A 21,263-nucleotide genomic window follows, 5' to 3' on the forward strand; every position below is an offset into this window, starting at 1 on the left:
TATGTCCATTTATTCTGGATATATTTGGACTGGGATTTCTTAGCTGCCACAGCTTGTATACCTATAACACTACCACTCTCCTCCTTTCACAATTATAAACAAATGTGAAACATCGGCTACATTAGTGTTAAGCATTCTCTCTCTCTCTCTCTCTCTCTCTCTCTCTCTCTCTCTCTTTCTCTCTTTCTCTCTCTCTCTCTCTCTCTCTCTCTCTCTCCCCCCCCCCCCCCTCCCTCTCCCCCTCTCCCTCTGTGTGTGTGTGTGTGTGTGTGTGTGTGTGTGTGTGTTTTACCACAGCTTTATCATGTCTCCTGTACAAATGATGTATGTTATGAACAGAGGCCAGATTTCCACGCAGATGCATGTTGCATGCATATTTCGAAGATTCTTTTGATATAAGAATATAAATTTAGACACATATTTATACCATTTTTCTGGCTTCAGGGCACATGTTACAGTGACTTGCATATAGCACCTTTTACTGATGTTCGTTTCAGACGAATTATGTCCAAATTGTGGCATATGAGGAATTTTGTTGATGAGTCAAGCGCCCTAGTTCGGGTTGTTAGACATGGTAGAAGTCAGTTTACTTCGTGCCTTATTGCACTGCTGCCATTCCAGCATATCCATGGTGAATGGTTTGAATTATTGTGTACGAGCTATGAAATTATTGTATGTGAGATATGCAGAATGTAAAGGATGTTGTCACCACAGGAGGAGTTACCTCGCCTTGCAGGGCTACTCCCTGCGTGCCTTACCCAATCAGTTCTGAAGCAAACTTGATATGAAATTTACACCCTGTGAACCAATTATTATTTTGGAAGTAAATTTAAGCATTAGTAACAGGGTGTTGCTTCACAAAGCTGTGTATGAAATACGGCAACAACATTTCACTAAACCATTTCCTTTCCATGTTTCGATGACTAAGTTGGTTGACAATGCATTACTTTTCATTTTCAGTAACAAAGGAAAGCAGTTAAATTCTGTACGACCCAGTGTCTGGTGGACACGAGTACTTCATACATTTCTGTTGAATTATAAAGTGAAACACTCTGAAATTTTTTCACTTAAATATGCACTTGGCACTAGTTCGAAAGTTGGAAGGTCATTTTATTTCTACAAAACATATATATGAAAAAATTTTGGAGGAATGATGGTTGTTTACTGTCTTAGGAGAAAATAGAACTGTAGAACTGAATTTTGATACTGCATTTTTATATTGTTTTGTTGCCTTATTGTGCATATTTAGTTATACCACATGAATGCTTAGTTATACCACACGAATGCATGCATGTTTTACAGTTCAGTCTGCCTTTGCTTCTAAGGTAGATAATCCTCTGAAATAGAGAAGGATCTACTTTTGAGTCCTGTTGTGACATGCAGATTGAAGTATAGAGGTAGTATTGGACCCTCTCAAAAGACTGATAGTAGTGTAGCCTATGGTCTAAGTTAGCTTGGAAGAGGGTAATTTGGTTGCGATTTGGTGAAGCCAATGAATGTGAATTCCAAATAAAGGTTTTGTAATAGAACCATCTGTAGCATAGCTGAATGTTCATGTTCACACCATATTTAATGCACCTTTCACCATGAAAAAATGAAACTGCAATGTTAATTCGGAAAACGTGTATTAGCTAATGGAGAAGTCCCTGCCGAGAATTTTTATGCACATTATGTACATCTTTCATGCACAAATTATGAAATATGCAAGGGGGTTGGGGGCTCCCACCGTGTAACTGTCACTAGATTCAATCTGAAAGTGAAGTACTAATCACTGTGTTGATTTCTTATTGGAGCAGAAAAGTGGTTGCCTTTGGAGACAGCACTCTTTGAGAGTGTTAGATTTTACAGCTTTGGCCATACACTTATAGGCTGCTTGTAGAAAACGTAATATTTAATGTCTTATATTGGCAACTGTTAATCTTATTGCTGTAATGTTTATGTAAAAAAATATTGTTATACTAAATACATCTGTGTGAAATTGTTTTTCACAGGAGTTGAACGAGTACAGTTGTGTAGCACAGCTAAAGTATTAAGTGCGACAGCAAATACCTGAACAAGAAAGGTTTATTCAGCAAAGTGATTAGAAGTCTAAAAATATGAGCCACAGTAAAAAAAAGAAGCGAAGCCAAAGCAAGAAAAAGAGGAGCAGGAGGAGAGATAGGAGTGCAAGCAGAAGCAGCAGTGGCAGTGGTACCTCGTCAAGTGGACAAAGTTCAGCTGCTAGTAGCCGCAGCCCGAGCAGGACATGGCGGCACAGTAGTCGCAGTGTAACTCGATCACACCGGAGAGGCAGTCGCAGTAGAAGTCGTGTTGGTCGACGAAGTAGTAGGAGCTTGAGTCGCATTCGACGTCAAATTAGTCGCAGTTTGAGTCGAATACGTAGAAGAGTAAGCAGGACACGCAGCCGTAGTCGGCCGAAACTTCGTGGACGACGCAGTAGTAGAAGTCTGAGTCGTATTCGTAGGGAAGTTAGTCGGAGTTTGAGTAGAATACGGAGGCAGAGACGCAGTCCCAGTCGTAGCCTCCGCCGCTGGAGAACCCCGACCCGCAGCCTAAGTCGCCTCAGGTGGTTGCGCAGGGCACGAACTCCAAGCCGTAGTCGCAGCCGTCGGCGTCGTAGGAGGAGCAGTGTAAGTCGTAGCCCAAGCAGGCTACGGAGACGCCGAAGCCCAAGTATTCGGAGGCGAAGACGAACTGTAAGTCGTAGTGTAAGTAGGCTAAGGAAGAGTATCAGCCGAAGTCTAAGTCGCATCCGCAGAAGACGACGTAGCCTGAGCCATAAACGTAGTATAAGTGGCAAACGGAGTCGGAGTCACAAACGTAGTCCGAGCCAGAAACGAAGTTTAAGCCATAAGCGTAGCCCGAGCTGCAAACGAAGCCTTAGCCGCAAAAGAAGTTTGAGCCGCAACCGCAGTGTTAGCAATAGGCACAGTCCTTCTCCGACACCACTTGGCAAATCACGTAGGGGTAGGAGTCAGTCACCTTCTTCAAGAAGAAGCTCAAGTCACAATAGGAGTGTATCTCCTACCCCAAGAAGGAGTGAGAGCAGAAAAAGAAGCGATTCTCAAGTTCAGCAGAATACTTCAAGTAAAAGACGCAGTTGTAGTGTGAGGAAATCCAGCCTGACAGGTAGTGTTAGTCGGAAACTAAGTGAAAGCCCTGTACGTAGTTTCAGTGGAAAGCGAAGTTTGAGTCCAGAGCGCAGTCCAAGTTACAGCAGAAGCTCTGCTCGTCAAAAGTCGGCAGAACAGAAAAGTTCCAGGTCTCAGAAGCATCAAAGTGCACACAGTGAAAAGAACAACTCTCATAATACAAAAAGCCTTACACCCTGTAAGAATTCTGTTGCTAGTGAAGAGCAAAGTAAGGAAGCCAATGGTGGGGAAAACGAGAAAATTACTGAGATCTTCATCAAACAGGAAGTGCTAAGTGAGGATGAATCAGCTGAACCTACAGTCCAGGCTCTTACGTCACCAAACTCTTCATGTTTTGGTGACACTATTGGGGCAGTACCTAGTACTGCTGTTAAAGTAGAAAGTGCAGTGGAAGATATCAAGAATGGTGAAAAGGTGGAAGTTAATGGCACTTGCAATACAGATAATCAGAACAGTGGTGGTGATGCTGTTAATGCAAATACGTGTGAAAACCACAATGCAGAAAGTTTACCTATTATGAGAAGAAATAATAAATTGTTAGATGATACTGAATGTGTTAGTCAAACTAAAACGGTAGAACATGAAGCAGAAAATGCTAGTAAGGGAGAGCAACATGGTGTACAAGATGCTGCTGGAAATGAGAACCATGATTCTAATAAAGGGCTATCTGCATCAGTTGAAACTCCATTGGCTGCAGTCATAGCAACTAATGATACGAAACAGAGAGAGAAGGATATAAAAAAGGCAAAACGTAAGAAGAATAAAACGCAGTCCGTTGAAAATCAGGAAAGTGGAGAACTCAACAGGAAGCGAAATAAAAGGAAGGAAGCAAAAATACAGGGAATAGTTGATGCAGTTCAAGAAAATGAAGCTGCATTAGTGGTATGTAGAACTGAAACTGGCCAGGTTGTTGGGGACGTATCTACAGTTGAAGTAGATGAAAAGTGTAGTATCAGTGTTGAAAATCAGGGGTTAGTGACTGAAGAACATCACATCACAAATGACCAGAGCAGTGAAATAATAAGTAGTACAAAGGAAGAAGGGAAACCAATTCAAGAATGTGGGAAGAGCACAGTGGAAGAAAAGAAACACAAAAGGAATAAAAAAAATAAGCGACATAAGTGTGAGGAAGATCGTAAATGTGGTAGCGGAATTAAAGAAGAGAAACCTGATGGACAGCTTGTAGGAGAAGCAACAGAACATATGAGAACCAACAACTGTAGTGCAGTAGCCAACGCAGAGGGAGACATACTGAAAGATGGGCACAAGGAAAAGAAAAAATCTGGAAAGCGCAAGAAATCTAAGAAGGAAAAGAAGTCTAAGAAAGACAAAAAAAGATCTACAAGCGAAGAGAAAAAACCAAAAATTATTTTGGAGCACATCTTAAATGATGAAAAAGCTGTGGAAGATGAAGATAAAATTCAGATTGATGAAGAACATGAGGAGAAACAACATGAAAGTATTGAGGCTATTGAAAAGAATGTTAATGTAGAACCAAAAACAGTAGATGAACAGACGCAACAAAATAACGAACAAACAGATGCTAACATAACCATTCCACATGCATCAGAGGAAACTTCTGAAGCAATTACAGAAAGCAAAACTGTAGAGCTTGACAGTGTACCATTAGAATCTCAGATGATAGCAAATGAAGAGATAAATATAACAGAGCATTCATCTGATACTACAACAAACACATTTACAGAAGGTGTTCCAACTCAGGAAAATGTCAAGTTGCCAGAGGAAGTTAAAAAAAGTGATGATGCTGTAACCATTCATGTGGATGTAATGTTAGACAGTCAAGATGAAAAGAATGGGGATAATGACCTTCCTGCTAAAGATGCAGAGCACCAAAAGACTGAAGATTCTTGCATTGATGGGGAAGTTCTTGTTTGTGAAGACAGTTATTTAGATAGTTCTGGAACGAATAAGGATGATAGCGATATATTGAAGGTTGATAGTAGTCCTGTCGAGCAGGAGGCTGAGAGAAGTGATGAACAAAAAGATGAAACTGTTGATGGTAAAGAGGTTTCTGAGGACAGTAAAATTAATGAGGAGAAAGAAGAAAATAAAGTGTGCAGTACAGAAAGGAAGCGCAGTAGAAGCAGAAGCAGCAAGCATAGGAAAGAGAGTCGTAAACGCAGTGTCAGCAAAAAGAGAAGCCACAGTAGAAAGAGGAGTCGTAGTAGAAAGAGGAGCCGCAGCAGGAAGAGAAGTCGTAGCAGAAAACGGAGTCACAGCAGAAAAAGAAGCCGCAGTCGTGGAAAAAGTGGGAAAAGTCGTAGGAAGTCACGTAGTCGCAGCCGGAAAAGGTCCTCTAGCAGAAGCAAGAAGAGATCACGCAGCAAAAAGAGATCAAGAAGCCGTAAGAGATCGAGGAGTAGGAAGAGATCGAGAAGTAGAAAGAGGTCACGTAGTAGAAAGAGGTCTCGTAGTAGAAGGAGATCTCGTAGTAGGAAAAGATCCCGCAGTAGAAGACGGTCCCGCAGTAGAAGACGATCACGAAGTCGCAGGAGGTCTCCAAGTAGAAGCAGAAGCCGAAGGCGTAGCCAGTCACATAGTAGACGTGGATCACGCGGTCGTAGACACAGGACACGCAGTAGAAGCCGAAGTCACAGGAGAAGATCACGCAGTCGGAGGCGAACTTTGAGCCGTAGTCGCAGCAGGCGACGATCTCGCACACGGAGTAGGCGAAGATCACGCAGTCGAAAGCGACGCTCTAGGTCTCGAAGAAAATCACGTTCTCATAGCAAGGGTCGTAAGTCCAAACATAGCCGAACTCGGAGCCGAAGCCATAGTTGTAGCCGTAGTCGAAGCCAAAGTGCCAGTGGAAGTGGAGACCGTAAGAAGAAACGTGAAGCTGAATCAGAATCTTCTAATGAAGGTAAAAATGTTGGCAATGAAGACAGAGACAGCAAAGGTGGAAGTCCAGGTGGAGGAGGTGCTAGTGGTAGTGGCAGTGGCAGTGGGGCTGGCGGCGGGGGCTCTGAACCTGGGTCAGCTGGTGGTGGTATATCAGGTAATGCAGATACAAATGATAGTCACTCATCTCCATCTCAAAGGGATTCTCAGGCTCCAGCAGATGATCAAGATGGGCAAGATTCAAAATGTATCGATGATAATGTGCAAACGGCTACTCCTCAAGAACCTGTTAATGATGCTCATACAGTTGTTCCTCAAGATCCTTTTAACACTGAACATGGGAAAGAAATGCCTTCCAATGTACATAGCCAAGAAAGACCTGATCCCAACAGTAAGGATGAAGATGATAGTAGTGAACACTGTATAAGTGCTACTGGTAGCCAGTTTGTTACCGATGACTGTAATACAAATATGTTGATCCACAGTAAATGCTTACCAAGTAGGACAAAGTTGGAAATAAATGAACCCCAGCACTTTGACACCCAAGAAACTCTGAACTCTGATGGAGAAGCGCATGCTAAGGATGAAAATGGTTCATATATGGGGTATCGTGAGGGAGCCATAATTGCTAAATTTGAAAGCTCTTCTGATGGCTCTAAGTGCAATGCAAACTGCACTCATGATGCAAAGAAAAATGAAGCCAGTGATTGTTATATACCAAAACTGCCTGGTTCTGCACTGGAAAATACCATTATGAGCATTGAACATACTGGTAATGAAAGCAGCAACCTTTTAGACCCTAAGGCCAACTGTAATGCTCACATTAGTTCGATTAATGCTATAGCTGTAACCGAAAGCAGTGGGAATAAATTTAATTCAGAAAATCAGTGTCAGGAAGATTTAGGGGTTGTAAGATGTGATGGAGAAAATTATGAACAGAATAATCTTGCAGCTGAAGTTGTTGGTAATGAACAGAGAAGTTGTAGTGTTAATACATTATTGTCAATTTCACATACTTTGACAGGACAGTTAGACAATAATTTGAACAGAATGGAATGTTCTAATGATTGTGTTAGGGAAGTAGTTGATGATGAAGAAGAGTGCATTAGTATTGCAGCCAGCTATGAAGGAATATTAGAAAACACAGATGAGATGGAATCTATTGCTTGTGATGACCAGCCTGAAATGGGAGAAAGAAATTTTGAAGGTGAACAAAAAAAGACCGAAAATTGCCAGTCTAACCTAAAAAATTCAGAACTTTTGGAGTGCATTAAATCTGATCAAAATTCTCCACCATCAACAGGTCAGAGTGAAGTTAAAAAGAGTCATAGTGCTGAGAATGAAAAATCTGCAGGTAGCAGCGAAAAAAGAAATACTGCCCACATAGATGATAAGACTTGCAGCAAAGACAAGAAAGAGAAGGGCAAAGAAAGCAAATGTCGTGCAAAGTCAGCAAAAAGAAGTAGGAGTGAAAGAAGTCATAGTAGTAGCAGAAAGAAATCAAATAGGAGAAGTAAAAGCCATAGTAAGGACAGAAAAAGTAGTAAAGACAGAAAGAGAAGTGAAAGCAAAAATTGTAAAAGAAGTAAGCACAGTAGCAAAAGTAGGAGCCACAGTAGGGATCACAGAAGGCGCAGAAGCAGGAGTAACAGCAAAGATCGAAAAGGCAGTGGAAGCCGGAGTATAAGTAGAAGTGAAAGCAAAAAAGGCAGTAATGAGAGCAAAAGCAAAGAAAGGAAAGATGCAAAGACCAAAACAAAAAAAATAGAAGCAGACTCTAAGGATGAAGATTCTTGTAAAGTAGAAAGTACTAATAAAGAAAGTGAGGCAAGTGATAATTTATTAACAACTAAAACACAGGGTACTAAGATTCTGCAAGAACAAAATAATACCTCAGGACAGGGCACTGCTGCAGCTGCAGGAGTCATTGGCTCAGTTGACAGTATTATAGAGAAAACTAGCAGCGAGGAAAACAGTGGAACTCCTCACGATCAACTCGTAAGTGATGCAAATGAGAAGTCTAATGCCATTACTGCAAGTGTAGAAAACTGCATTAAAGATGAGAAGAACATTTGTGAAGAAATAGACAGTGTTACTGAAATTGAAGAAAAAGAATGTGAAGTCAGAGAGAAGAAGAATAACGAAGAAAAACAAGACAATGAGAATGAAGATGCAAGCAAGAGTTGTAGTAAGAACAGAAGTCATAGTAAGGATAAAACTACTGACAAAGAGAGCAAGACAGAGGAAAATAACAACAGTCACAATGAGGTAGAGAGGAAGGTAGTGAATGCCAATAAAGAAAGGAAGAAGAGTGAGAGTCACAGCAAAGAAAGAAAGAGAAGTAAGAGTTGCAGTAAAGAAAGAGAATCCAACAAAAATAATGATAAGGCAAGGAAAAAAAGCAGGAGCCGCAGCAAAGAAAAGAGGAAGAGAAAGAGTAAGAGTCAAAGCAAGGAGAGGGGGAGGAGCAAAAGTCGAAGTAGGGAGAGAAGGAAGAGGAGCAACAGCCACAGCAAAGAGAGGAGGAAGAGCGAAAGCCAAAGCAAAGAAAGGAAGAAGAGCAAGAGCCGTAGCAAAGAAAGAAAGAGAAGCCGTAGCCGCAGCAAAGAGAGGAGGAAGAGAAAAAGTAAAAGCCACAGCAAGGAGAGAAAAAGGAAGAGCAGAAGCCGAAGTAAAGATAGAAGGAAGAGAAGCAAGAGCCGCAGCAGGGAGAGGAAGAGAAGCAAGAGCCACAGCAGGGAAAGGAAGAGGAGCAAGAGCCGCAGCAAGGAGAGGAAGAGGAGCAAGAGCCGCAGCAAGGAGAGGAAGAGGAGCAAGAGCCGCAGCAAGGAGAGGAAGAGGAGCAAGAGCCGCAGCAAGGAGAGGAAGAGGAGCAAGAGCCGCAGCAAGGAGAGGAAGAGGAGCAAGAGCCGCAGCAAGGAGAGGAAGAGGAGCAAGAGCCGCAGCAAGGAGAGGAAGAAGAGGAGCAAGAGCCGCAGCAAGGAGAGGAAGAAGAGTAAAAGCAGCAGCAAGGAGAGGAAAAGGAGCAAGAGCTGTAGCAAGGATGTGAAAAGCAGGAGTCTTAGCAAGGAGAAAAGTAGCAAAAACGATAGTAAAGAGAAGAAGAGAAGCAGTAGTTGCAGCAAGGAAAGCAAGAAAAGAAAGCGCAGAAGTAGAAGTAATGAAGAGAAAAAGCGCAGGAGGAGGAGGTCAAGGTATGTTACATACTTAGAGAGAGAGAGAGAGAGAGAGAGAGAGAGAGAGAGAGAGAGAGAGAGAGAGAGAGAACAATAACATGTTCTTCACAATCATAAGAAACTGGGAAATGTCAGCAGTCACAGTATTTATTGGGGTTTGGGTCTACTTTTTGGTGCACAAGAAACTCATTTTCATTTATCATGTTGCTCCTTTATCACATCCTCTCTCTCCTTCTTCTCCCTCCCTCCTCTTTTTTCAGTTTTCTTAGCTTAACACTTACTTTGTTACCATTTGTTGTTGTTTTTATCTCCAGTCTGAAGACTCGTTTGATGCAGCCCTCCATGTTAGTTAATGCTGTGCAAGCCTCTCAGTTGCTGAATAACTACTGAACCATTCCGTTCAAAGTGGTCAATTTTGGAAAAAAAGATCCAGATTTTGCTGAAATTTTGTGTACACTTTTGCGCATGTTCCCAGTGAACATCAGCAAGTTTCGCTTTTGCCATTATACTACTCATTCATTTGACCCCATACGCGCAGCTATCAATAATGCACCCTTGAGTTTTCAGCAACTATCTCTGGAAATATATTGTAGAAAGAAACAAAACTAGGCTGTCTTTTGCAACTTTTTGCACTCTCTTGAATGAAATAACAAAAGATGATTTCTTGAACAATTTTTATACGGATGATTTGAAGCATAGTCAACGTAAAAAATATATGCTTGAAAAATGTACAGTTTACCTTTTTATACCTTCTGAAGTAATTGGCAGATAAACATGAAACTTGCACATAATAACGTGCCAATATAAAGTCTTAGGATTTAAAATTTAATTCTCCTACTGCTTTCCAATAGTTTACAAATTGAGGACAAAATTGACAGTTTTATGTAAAAATGCCAAAAATGAGTTTTTACAAAAAAAAAATTGTTGAAACTCTTTTAAACCATTTTCAGAGAAAGGCCATGTTCTAAACCACCTATAAAATTAGATTTGGTTTTCAGTGTGAATCTATAAGGCCTTCAAAATGTCAGGGTGGAGTTGCGTGGAAAATATACCCATAGTCTGACATTTTTTTACTATGTTCTGTGATTGTTTAGTACTCTATGGGGAAGGTAATATCAAATGTCCTGTTAACTAGGAAGTGAGATAGTCAGAACGACTCGAAAAAGGGGTTTCTTTTGTTATGGCTCATCATGACATATTTCAGCCTGTTTTTCTGCTATGATAACTATAGAATCAAACTGCTTATAAAATTCAAAATTTAACTTAGTGTTACCAAGGCACTGGACATCATGGTAGAAAAACTGTTGTGTAACAGCTACTACACACATTGTATAAACTGTCTTCACATTTTACACTATTGTCACATTGTGTAAATTTTTGGTGGAGTTCATTGGAGCCTGCCTGACCTTCTTTCCTTCCTTCCTTCCTTTCTTTCTTTCTTTTAATGGATTCATGTTATAGAGAATTTTGAGTATTTTATAAATTTTTTGTAACCATCAACTGTTTATTTGTCCCATTAATCATCTGCCGGTTTTGGTTACTATCAATCATTCAGGATGTTGGGTGCAACAGATTAGTTAAAAACACCCCATACCCCTTTGGTGCTGAATAAGGCATATGTTTAGCTTCAAAGAGATATGGGATGCATTTAACTAATCTGTTGTACCCTGCATCCTGGATGATCATTAATAACCGAAACCGGTAGATGACAAATGGGACAAATCAACAGCTCATGGTTAATATGCATTTTATGGGTGTTGAACCTTACCTTATGGAAACATAACAAATTTTGAGTGTGTTTTTTTTACCATGCAAATGCTATTGATGTGCTCGTTTAATTCTGGTTTAAAGTATACATATTTTGTGTTTGGATAGTCTGCAGTTTATGTGAAACAATAGTGTATGGATGAAAAATTATATAATTGTGTTGCCATGCTTCACAGGGGCTTAACCACTGCTGGTTTCTTGTAAAATGAGGAAACCAACATCTCCATTTCCATAGGGCTCACATGTGGCTTTCTATACACAGGTTCTCAAGCCTGATGAGTGTTTCCTTCACAGGATTCCAAACCTGATGATACATTTCTTTAAATGTCAGATCAAAGCTAGAAGTGATCTCTTTTTATGATCCTGAGCTGATGTTTACGCAGATTACGTGAATATTATATTTCATTAATTTGCTGCAGAATGTCATGATGAAAACTACACTGCCAGCCAGAGGAGTTCACTGATAGTGCTGCAATAATTGCAATAATGTGCTGTACCAGAGCACAGCATTAGCCATTCTTTGATGGGTAATGAAATAAATTTGCTGAGCCATGAGGGTACATAAACTTATTAAAGCATCCTTCTGGTCAGCAGGAGTCTGAATGTACTAGGGTGGTTTGAAAAGTTTATGGAGTGGAATGGAAAAAAGTACTTACCTCACTAAAACTTCTTTTTATTTTTCATTGTAGTCTTCTTGTGATTAATGCACTTGGTCCAATGATGTTCCAGTGCCTAGATCCCATCTCGAAAATGAGTTTCCTCCAGGTCTGCAAAATAGTTGTCAATTCTGGCTATCAATTCTTTATTGGAAGTGAATCTTCATCCACTGAGAAAAAATTTCAGTTTTGGAAAGAGATGGAAGAGTGCCGGAGCCATATCAGGTGAATAAGGCGGGTGTGGTGACATTTCATACCTTAGTTTGTCTAATTTTTCCATGGTGTGGTACATGTGTGCTGGTGCGCATTGTCTTGATGGAAGATGACTTTCTTCTTTGCTGAACCTGGCCTCTTTTTATGTATCTTTCATTGCAGTTTGTCCAGGAGGTTAGGTTAGTATTCTCCAGTAATTATTTGCCCAGTGGGGAGAGAATGTACAAACAGAAACCCCTTTGCATGCCAGAACGCTGATGCCTTGATCTTTCCCACCAAAGGAAATGTCTTTGGTTTTTTTTGATGGTGGAGAATCAGCATGTTTACACTGCTTTGACTGTTGTTTTGTCTCTGGGGTATAGTAGTGCATACATGTATCATCTATGGTCACAAACTGGCACAAAAAATCTTGTTCGTTTCTCCTAAAACAGGCCAAACATTGTTCCGATATGTCCATTCTCAGGCCTTTTTGATCCATCGTCAAGAGTCATGGCACCCATCTTGCAGATATATATATATTTTTCGTTTCTAGTTCTTCAGTTGAAATGTAATATACCCTTTCAGATGACATCTGGCAGGCGTAAGCAATTTCACGCACTTTCTATCAGTGATCCTCCAAGGCCATTTTGTGCACTGTTGCAATGATTTCTGGAGTAGTGACACATCTTGGCCGACTACTGCACAGATAATCATCTAAGCTCTCCCGACCAAATTAAATTCATTTGTCCGCTTGGACAGTTGAATATGAAGGAGCAGAGTCCACCAGAAATCGGCATGAATGTCCTTTGCTTTCATACTTTTCTTTATGAAGTACTTAATCACTGCTTGAATCTTGATTATTTTTTTCCATCTTCGCAACTCACTACGCGGGAACAACAACAGAGCCATGTCACCACCACAATGCTCTTCCAAGAGCACTGACATGGCCGGTGTTTTTTTTACAGGCAACAGTCCAGTGAATATCACATGACCAATTCGTTTCGCTAGCACTGACCACTTGTGGTGATTTCGAGAACTTTCAAACTACTGTCGTATTTCAAATCCAAGATACCTTTCATAAATTCATGCAGCATATTGTCCTGGCTGGAGGTCTGATGTTAATGTATCCTTCATTTACTGTCACTAAGTTTGCTCAGAAAAGGCGAAGCATCATTTGAAATTCTGCTGGCTTGAATTATTGATTCATCAGTTGGCATAAATGATGAATACATGAAGCCAGCTTATACAGTTCTGTAGACATCATGGGAGAAAAACTGACTGAAATATGTCAAGGTGAGCCATGACAAGACACCCCTTTTTTGAGTTGTTCTGACTCTATCTCACTTCCTAGCCATCAGGACGTTTGATAATACCTTCCCCAGAGAGCATTAAACAATTGACGAACACAATAAGACGTCAGATTTTCTGAGGACCAGTGGATATGGAGGTATTTTAAATGGCCTCCATCTTGTCATTGTTTTTTAGGGCCTTATATGTTTGCATTGCAAAACGAATTATATGAGAGGTGTTCAATAAGTAATGCAATATAATTTTTTTCTCGGCCAGTTTCAGTTGAAAAAAATTCAGAATGTGTTATGGATATCATTGAATATTCCCACTTCATTCCCAATAGTTTCACGAAGTTCCAATAGGTGGTGATGCTATATGTAGCCTTCGAAATAGCAACTGTGAAGGAGGTGTTTTCCAAGCAGAGAGCTGTCATTGAGTTTCTTTTGGTGGAAAACCAGAGCATCACAGATATTCATAGGTGCTTGCAGAATGTCTATGGAGACCTGGCAGTGAAAAAATTCAAAATGAGTTGTTGGGTGAGGATCTTGCGAACCTGTCCAATCTCCTATGTGCCAGTCAGCTACACTCAGCTGTGACTCCTGCAGTGTTGGAACCTGCGGACACTCTTAACCACAATTTAAAAAACACCTCGTTGCTCAATTGGATGTGTCTGTTGGCAATGCCAACACAATCATCCGCCAGTTGTATGCTGCTGGGTTCCTCGCTACCTAACAGAAGGCCATAATGAGCAACAAAGGCCATCTGTCCGGAATTGCAGTAAGTGGATGATTGGGAGTCTGTTGATGCAGCAAGACATTGGCTCTGTCGTAGACCAGTAGAATGATACCATGCAGCATACAGGTCCTCCCAGTAAGGTAGTCACATTGAATGAAGAGTATGTTGAAAAATAAGCTTTTGTAGCCAAAGGAGTGGGGACTAACATGGTGTATTGGAATCCTGAATATAACAAACCTCTTTCAGAAAAAATGTATTACATTACTTTTTGAAGGCCCCTTATAGTTTTTCAGGTGGTTTAGATGGTTTAGGACAGATTCTTTCTAATGAAAGTGGCATAAAAGAATTTGCAGGAAGGTTTTTTTTAAATCTATTTTTCTCATTTTTACAAAAATTCTCAATTTTGTCCTCAATTTGTAAACTATTGGTAAGTAGTAGGGGAATGAAATTTTGTATTCTAAGACTCTGCATTGGTAAGTTATCACATGCAAAGTTTTAGGTTCATCTGGCTATCACGTTGGAAGGTATAAAAAGCTAAGCCTTACATGTTTTTCAAGCGTCTATTTTTGCAACCGGCTTTGCTTCAGATTATCCATACAGAAATTGTTCAAGATGTCTTCTTTTATTATTTTGCTCAAGAGTGCACACAAAGTTGCACAATATGGCCCAGTTTTGTTTCTTTCAAGATAATATTTCTGAGGTATTATATCTCAAAAGTTGCCAAAAACTCGGGGTGCAATGTTGACAGCTGAGGTATGGGTCAAACAAATGATTATGTCTCAGTAAGTATTATATCGACAAAAATAAAACTTTACCAGTGTTTGTTGGGAACATGCGAAAGTTCAAACAAAATTTCAGCAAAGTCCCTCTGCAAATTATTTGATAGTATGGTGCGGCGTATTGGATCCTTGAATCCTGAGACCTTTTGGCTTCAATCCAAGATAGTTCTCGCCGATGGTGCTCTGCTGCAGAGAATTTAGTCCACTTGGAGTCTGCTATTTGAATAGCTTGTGCCTGGCATCAACACGTTATTGTTGTCTTTTTTGATTTGCATAAAGCTTATGATACCATAAGCTGCCTCCACACCCATGCCACCTTAAATGAGTGGGACCTCAGTGGCCCACTCTCAATTTTTATCTAGAACTCTTTCATGTCACACTTTACAGGTGCTGGTTGGCACCTTCCGTAGCACCTCCTATCTGCAGGAGAATGGAGTTCTAGATGGTTCTGTTTTGAATGTCTCTCTCTTTTTAGTGGCTGTCCGCAATGGGTGTTGCAGAATGCAGACTGCATTAAACAATACACCAAATGCATATTGGGTTCTCACTCACAGCTCCTATTTTTCAGCTGCCAAATCGTGCATTATGCATTTCTGCCATTGCTGTACAGTCCATCCCCTCTAGACCTGTATCTTGATGGCTAGTCCCTCAAAGTGGTGGACTCTCAATGTTTTTTGGGACTGGTCTTGGCTGCCCAGTTGACGTGGCTTCCTCATAATCATCAATTAAAGCGTACATGTTGGCATGTTGGTCACACATCAATGATCTTTGATGCCTCGGCAATACCAATTGGGGTGTGGACTGCTCTTCTCTGATATGGCACTACACGGCATTGGTGCAGTTCCATCTGGATTACCGTTGTCTCACATGTGGCTCAACATCACCTTCAATGTTACAGATGCTGGACTCGATACACCATTATGGGGTACGACTGGCAGCTAGTGCCATTTGGACTAGCCCTGTGATCAGCCTCCTAGCAGAGGCAGGGGTTCTACCATTGCAGGTTCAGTCGCGAGAACAGTTGATTGCTTATGCATTACGCATCTGCTGCTCTACGTCCACATCTACATCTACACCGATACTCCGCAAGCCACCCTAAGGCGCCTACACTGTACCAGTACTTGTCATTTCCCCTTCTGTTCCACTCGCAAATAGACTGCAAAAACGACTATCTGTACATTTATGTATGAGCCCTGATTTCTCATTATCTTATTTTCATGTTCCTTACACACAGTGTATGTTGGTGGGAGCATAATCGTTTTACAGTCAGCTTCAAATGCCAATTCTCTATATTTTCTCAATAGTGTTTCCTGCAAAGAACGTTGCCTTTCCTCTAGGGATTCCCATTTGAGTTCCCGAAGCATCTTTGTAACACTTGTGTGTTGTTCGAACTTACTGGTAACAAATCTAACACCCCTCCTCTGAATTGCTTCAATGTCTTCCTTCAGTCCGACCTGGTACGAATCGCAAACATTCAAGCAGTACTCAAGAATAGGTTGCACCAGCATCCTATATGACATCTCCTTTACAGGTGAACTACTCTTTCCTAAATTTGTCCCAATAAACAAAAGTCGACCAGTTGCCTTCCCTACCACAGTTCTCACATTCTCGTTACACCTCATATCGCTTTGCAATGTTACGCCCAGGTAGTTAAACAACTTCACTGTGTCAAGCTGGACACTAGTAGTACTGTATCTGAACACTAAAAGTTCAACCCTGTTAACTTACATTTTTTCACATTTAGGGCTAGCTGCCATTCATCACACCAACTGGAAATTTTGTCTATGTCGTCTTGTATCTAGCTACTGTCACTGAACTTCGACATGTTACTGTGTTCCGAGCATCATCAGCAAACAACTTCTGACTGCTGCCCACACTGTCTGCCAAATAATTTACGTATATAGAGAACAAGAGCAGTCCTATCACACTTCCCTGGGGGCACTCCTGACTATATGAACACCGATGAACACTCGTCCTCAAGGACAGTGTACTGGGCTCTATTATTTAAGAAGTCTTTGAGGCACTCACATATCTGTGAACTTATTCCATATGCTTATACCTTCGTTAACAAATTGCAATGGAGCACCATGTCAGATGCTTTCTGGAAATCTAGAAATATGGCTGCCTGTTGCCCTTCATCTCTAGTTCTCAATGTATCACATGAGGAAAGGGCAAGCTGAGATTTGCACAAGCAATGCTCTCTAATACCATGCTGATTCATGGAAATAAGTTGCTTAGTATCAAGAAAGTTTATTATATTGGAACTGAGAATGTGTTCAACGATCTGTAGCAAACAGAAGTTAGGAATATTGGTGTGTAAATTTGCAGGTCAGGTTGTTTTTTTTTACCTATGTACTGGAGTCTCCTGTGATTTTTCCAGTTGCTTGAGACTTTGTGCTGGGCAAGAGGTTCATAATAAGTGCAAGCTAGGGAAGAGACCAATGCCATTGAGTACTCTTTGTGAAATCAAACTGGGAGTCCATCCAGGCCTGTTAATTATTTTTTTGGCATGTCTTAAAGTTGCTTCTCTATGCCAGGTATGCTTATTTCAAACAGTGGAAAATCCAGAATGGAATGTAGCAATATTGTGAAAAGGAAAGTTAATACTCACCATATAGCGGAGATGCTGAGTCGCAGATAAGCACAACAAAAAGACTGTCACAAACAATAGCTTTTGGCCAGTAAGGCCTTCGTCAGAATTAGACAGCAAACGCACACATATACACACTCACCAAATGCAACCCACATACATGACTGCAGTCTCAGCCAACTGAGGCTACAGGAGTGGGCAACACAGGGTATGATGGACTTAGAGCAAATTGAGAATACTGCCACCTTCATTGTGACTTTCAGTTCTACAATGCTGCCTGGACACGTCATGGCAAGTTTTTTCTGACTTTGGGTGTATTGCTACAAGTGCCAGTGTTTTGGTTACACCATGCTGAGTTGGGGATTGAAACGACCTGTGGGAAATGTGGAAAGGCAGTCCATGAACCTGGGACTGACTGTGTGTCTCCAGCAGCCTGTTTAACTGCTCTGGGAGCCACCCAGTCTGGAGCTGAGAATGCCCTATTTTAGGAGAGAAAAAAAAATCAGGAACTGAAAGTGACCAAGCAGATCCCCTAGACAGAAGCCAAAAAGGAATATAGGGCAACAAAATCCTGTCTTTACCACCACTTATGCCTCTGTGGCTCAGAAGCATGTCATTGATACTTCGATGCAGATGACATCCAACATACAACTACCACCACTAGCACCTGTACTAGCCAAAGCATAGTTAGTAAAGACAAAGCGATTGAGGCATCCATGACAGAAGAGACTGGCGGATGTTTTTGCGGTGAGAATCATAAAAGGCAACCCAGCAGCAGAATGCCTCTCAGTGCCCACTTAATTGAAAGAAAAGGGTCCATCACCACCCCCTTCCCCCCGCCATCCTTTGCTGGGAAAGGGTCTCAGCATTCAGTTCAAAAGCTGTTCCAGGTGCCATCAAATTTCATTCTGGCATGTCTGACTGATAAGGACATCATGGAGTTTGATGCCTCACCACTGGACCTGGGCAGCCCCTCCACGAGCACCTCACCATAAGACCATGCTGATGAACTGACTCCCATACTCCAGTGGAATATGGAGGAATACATGACTTCTCAGGAGGAATTGAGACTCCTTTTACAGAACAGACCCTTTTGCCACTGTCTTCAAGACACACATTTTAAACAGCACTTATACAGGAAAGGTGGTAACAGGGCGAAAGGTGGGGTAGCAGTGTTCATCAGGAACACTTTTCACTTGTGCCTTCACTGTGCCTTTAACCACAACGCTACAAGAGGTTGCTGTTTCGATAGTGGCCCATGTTGCTGTCACAGTGTGCTCTTTGTACCTTCTGCCCCATAGCGTCTTGACAGTGGGGCCTTCACTCATCTTCTTGATGAACTACCCCATTCCTTTCTCCTTTTAGGGGACTTTAATGCACACAGTGTGCTGTGGGGTTCTCACATCACTTGCCCCACGGATCAGATACTTCAGAATCTGATATGCACAACAGATGTCATACAGATGAACATGGGTCAAGCTATACATTTTAGCACTGCTACAGGTTTGTCTATAGCCTTAGACCTATCCTTCTGCTCACTTGTCATCGCACACACTGCTCTGTGGGGAGTGGACGATGACCTTCATGGTAGCGACCACTTTCCTATCTGGATCCACCTGTCCAATGGAGCAGATCTGAAAGGAAGTTGCCGAGATGGTTGTTCAAAAAGGCTAACTGGTTGCTTTACAGGCAGTTAGCTGTCTTCAAGGAACGTGATGGTGTCCAAGACTGGGTGGATCACATTACAGCCACGGTTACCATGCCATTGATGTATCCATCTCGAAGTCAACGGGAACACCTGTACCGTAGTGGAAAGATGAGTGTCACTATGTAGTCAGGGACAGGAGGGTGCCTATGCGAAGATTCAATCGATGTTCTACCAATGAGAATCTTATAACCGTTCAAATGCCACATGTGCAAATGAGGTGAACAATTCAGGACAGTGAGCAGAGCCCTTGGCAACAGTCCCTAAACTCCATTAGTAGGTCCACATCTGCAAATAAAGTATGGGAAGCCATCAGAAGCATCTCAAGGTGCAACTTACAATCACCAGTAACAGCTGTATAAATTCAAGGGTTTCTCTTAACATCACTGAGAGACAGCTCAGACAATGGCTGGATTATATAAGTCCCTTACGGCCAATTCTGGCCAGGACCCTTCTTTCTTTCGACGTCAGGAGATGTAGGAGAAGGCTGATTAAGATTTCTGTTCCACCAACATAGAGGAATACAACCAGCCTTTCTCTCAGTGGGTGTTGGATTCTGCATTGTCAGTAGCTTGTGATACGATGCCTGGAAACAACCTGAGAATGTACAGCTTGTTGAAACAGTTGGACCCACAGTTGAGGGAGGTCCTCCTCCAGCTCTTCAATGAAATTTGGATGACTGGAGACTTTCCCAACTTGTGGAATCATTTTACTCCCAGTTTTAAGACCAGGGAATGAATGGACAGGCCTCAGTAGTTATCATAGTATTAGCCTGACAGGCTATGTAGTTAAGACAATGGAGTGTATGATCAACCGGTGCCTAGTGTGGGTTCTCGGAACCAGGTCCCTACTCAGTTGCTCCCAGTGTGGGTTCGGGAGATATCATTCCACATCCGATAACCTAGCCCTGCTTTCCATTTCGAAAAGCCCTGTGATACTTCATGGAGGCATTATTTTGTTGCATCTCTATCAGTGGGGATCCTGTGAACATCAAACCGTCTTCATACAGTCCTTTCTCTTGGACAGATATTTTTGATACAAGGTTGGAAATGTTCTGTCTGACCATTTTAAGCAAGAGAATGGTGTCCCTAAAGGGAGTGTCATGGCATTTGCCACTGCAATAAACAGTATTACGTTGACAGTCCAACATCCTGTACTGTGTTCCTTGCTTATGGATGACTTCTCCATCTTCTGGTCTTCCTCCAGAATCGCAATGGCTACTTGGCAAATGCAGGTGGTTGGAAGAAGTCATACACCACAGGTTTTAAACTCTCTTTGAAGGAAACTGTTTGTGCTGATTTTAATTATTCCTGCTCTCTTTATAATTGTCCAGTTTTAAAACTGGGGGCACTTTTCTCACTTTTACGGAAAAGGTGAAGTATCTGGGCCTTATTGGTAGTGAAAAGTTAACATGGCTGCCATACCTTAAAGAACTGAGACTGAGATGTCTCAAGGCCTTAAACATCCTTAAATGTCAGTCATAACTCTTGGGGAGCCGACAGGGCAAATCTGCTCCAATTTTGTGTGACCCCCACATCTGCACGTATGCCAAGTTTATGGATCATATCTCAAAATACTGGATGCAGTTCACCATGAGGGTATTAGGCTGGCGACTGGAGCTTGTTGCACAAGTCCTGTTGCTGATTTGTGTGCAGAGGCCTGTGATCCTCCATTGTCTATTTGATGTCTTCTTGTCATGGCACACAAAGCATATAGAGCTGTGTCCATTTCTGCATCACCAGCATCCAGCTGTGTTGCTCATCTGCCACTGGATTGGCTGTTGAAACATTGGCCACAGTGAGTAAGGCCCATTGGAATCTGTGAAATGGAGAGCCTTGAGTTATTATAGGTGGGGGGCATTAAGGTCCAAAGCCAGGGGTGGAGAAAGGCAGTTCCCTGGATAGTACCGAGGCCCATATTTCTTTTAGAACTGACTGCTTACAGGAAGCATTGTACCCTGGACAATGTTTTTACAATTAAGTCTAATGAGATTCTACATTGCCACCCAGATTTTATTATTGTTTAAGAGTGTAAGCAGAAAGATTTTCTTGGTTGTTCTGTTGTGTTCCCCGATACTGCCCTTAGAATAGGGCTCACAGAGCAGTTTTCAGTTTCTTATGCAGAATTGTTTGCTATCCTGAGGGCAGTGGAGCAGATGAGATAGTGTCATGAGAAGAAATTCCTCATCTGCTCAGATTCCCAAAGTGTCCTTCTCGCTATTGGACAGGTGTACCCAGCATGTCAGATGGTGCAAGAAGTGCGGGACACTCTCCTTGTGTTGCAAAGGCAAGACAAGAAAATCATTGTCTGCTGAGTTCCAGGACACACAGGGATTTGAAGAAACAAACCCACAGATGTG

At 41.7% G+C, this 21,263-nt stretch overlaps 1 protein-coding gene across 4 annotated transcripts in view; it reads left to right on the plus strand.

Annotated features, from left to right (window-relative positions):
* LOC126266740 (serine/arginine repetitive matrix protein 2-like) overlaps positions 1–21,263 on the plus strand; it is a 320,191-nt gene that overhangs the window by 20,183 nt on the left and 278,745 nt on the right. For all 4 annotated transcript variants that reach the window (XR_007548913.1, XR_007548912.1, XM_049971227.1 and 1 more), the window contains one exon: positions 1,992–9,208. Coding sequence is in view for 2 of the 4 variants with exons in the window: in XM_049971227.1 (XP_049827184.1) it covers positions 2,097–9,208 (7,112 nt within the window). In the remaining 2 variants the exon portion in view is untranslated. The remainder of the gene's footprint in view (positions 1–1,991; positions 9,209–21,263) is intronic.

Source organism: Schistocerca gregaria, chromosome 4 (assembly GCF_023897955.1).
Source record: "Schistocerca gregaria isolate iqSchGreg1 chromosome 4, iqSchGreg1.2, whole genome shotgun sequence".
Taxonomy (NCBI): domain Eukaryota; kingdom Metazoa; phylum Arthropoda; class Insecta; order Orthoptera; family Acrididae; genus Schistocerca; species Schistocerca gregaria.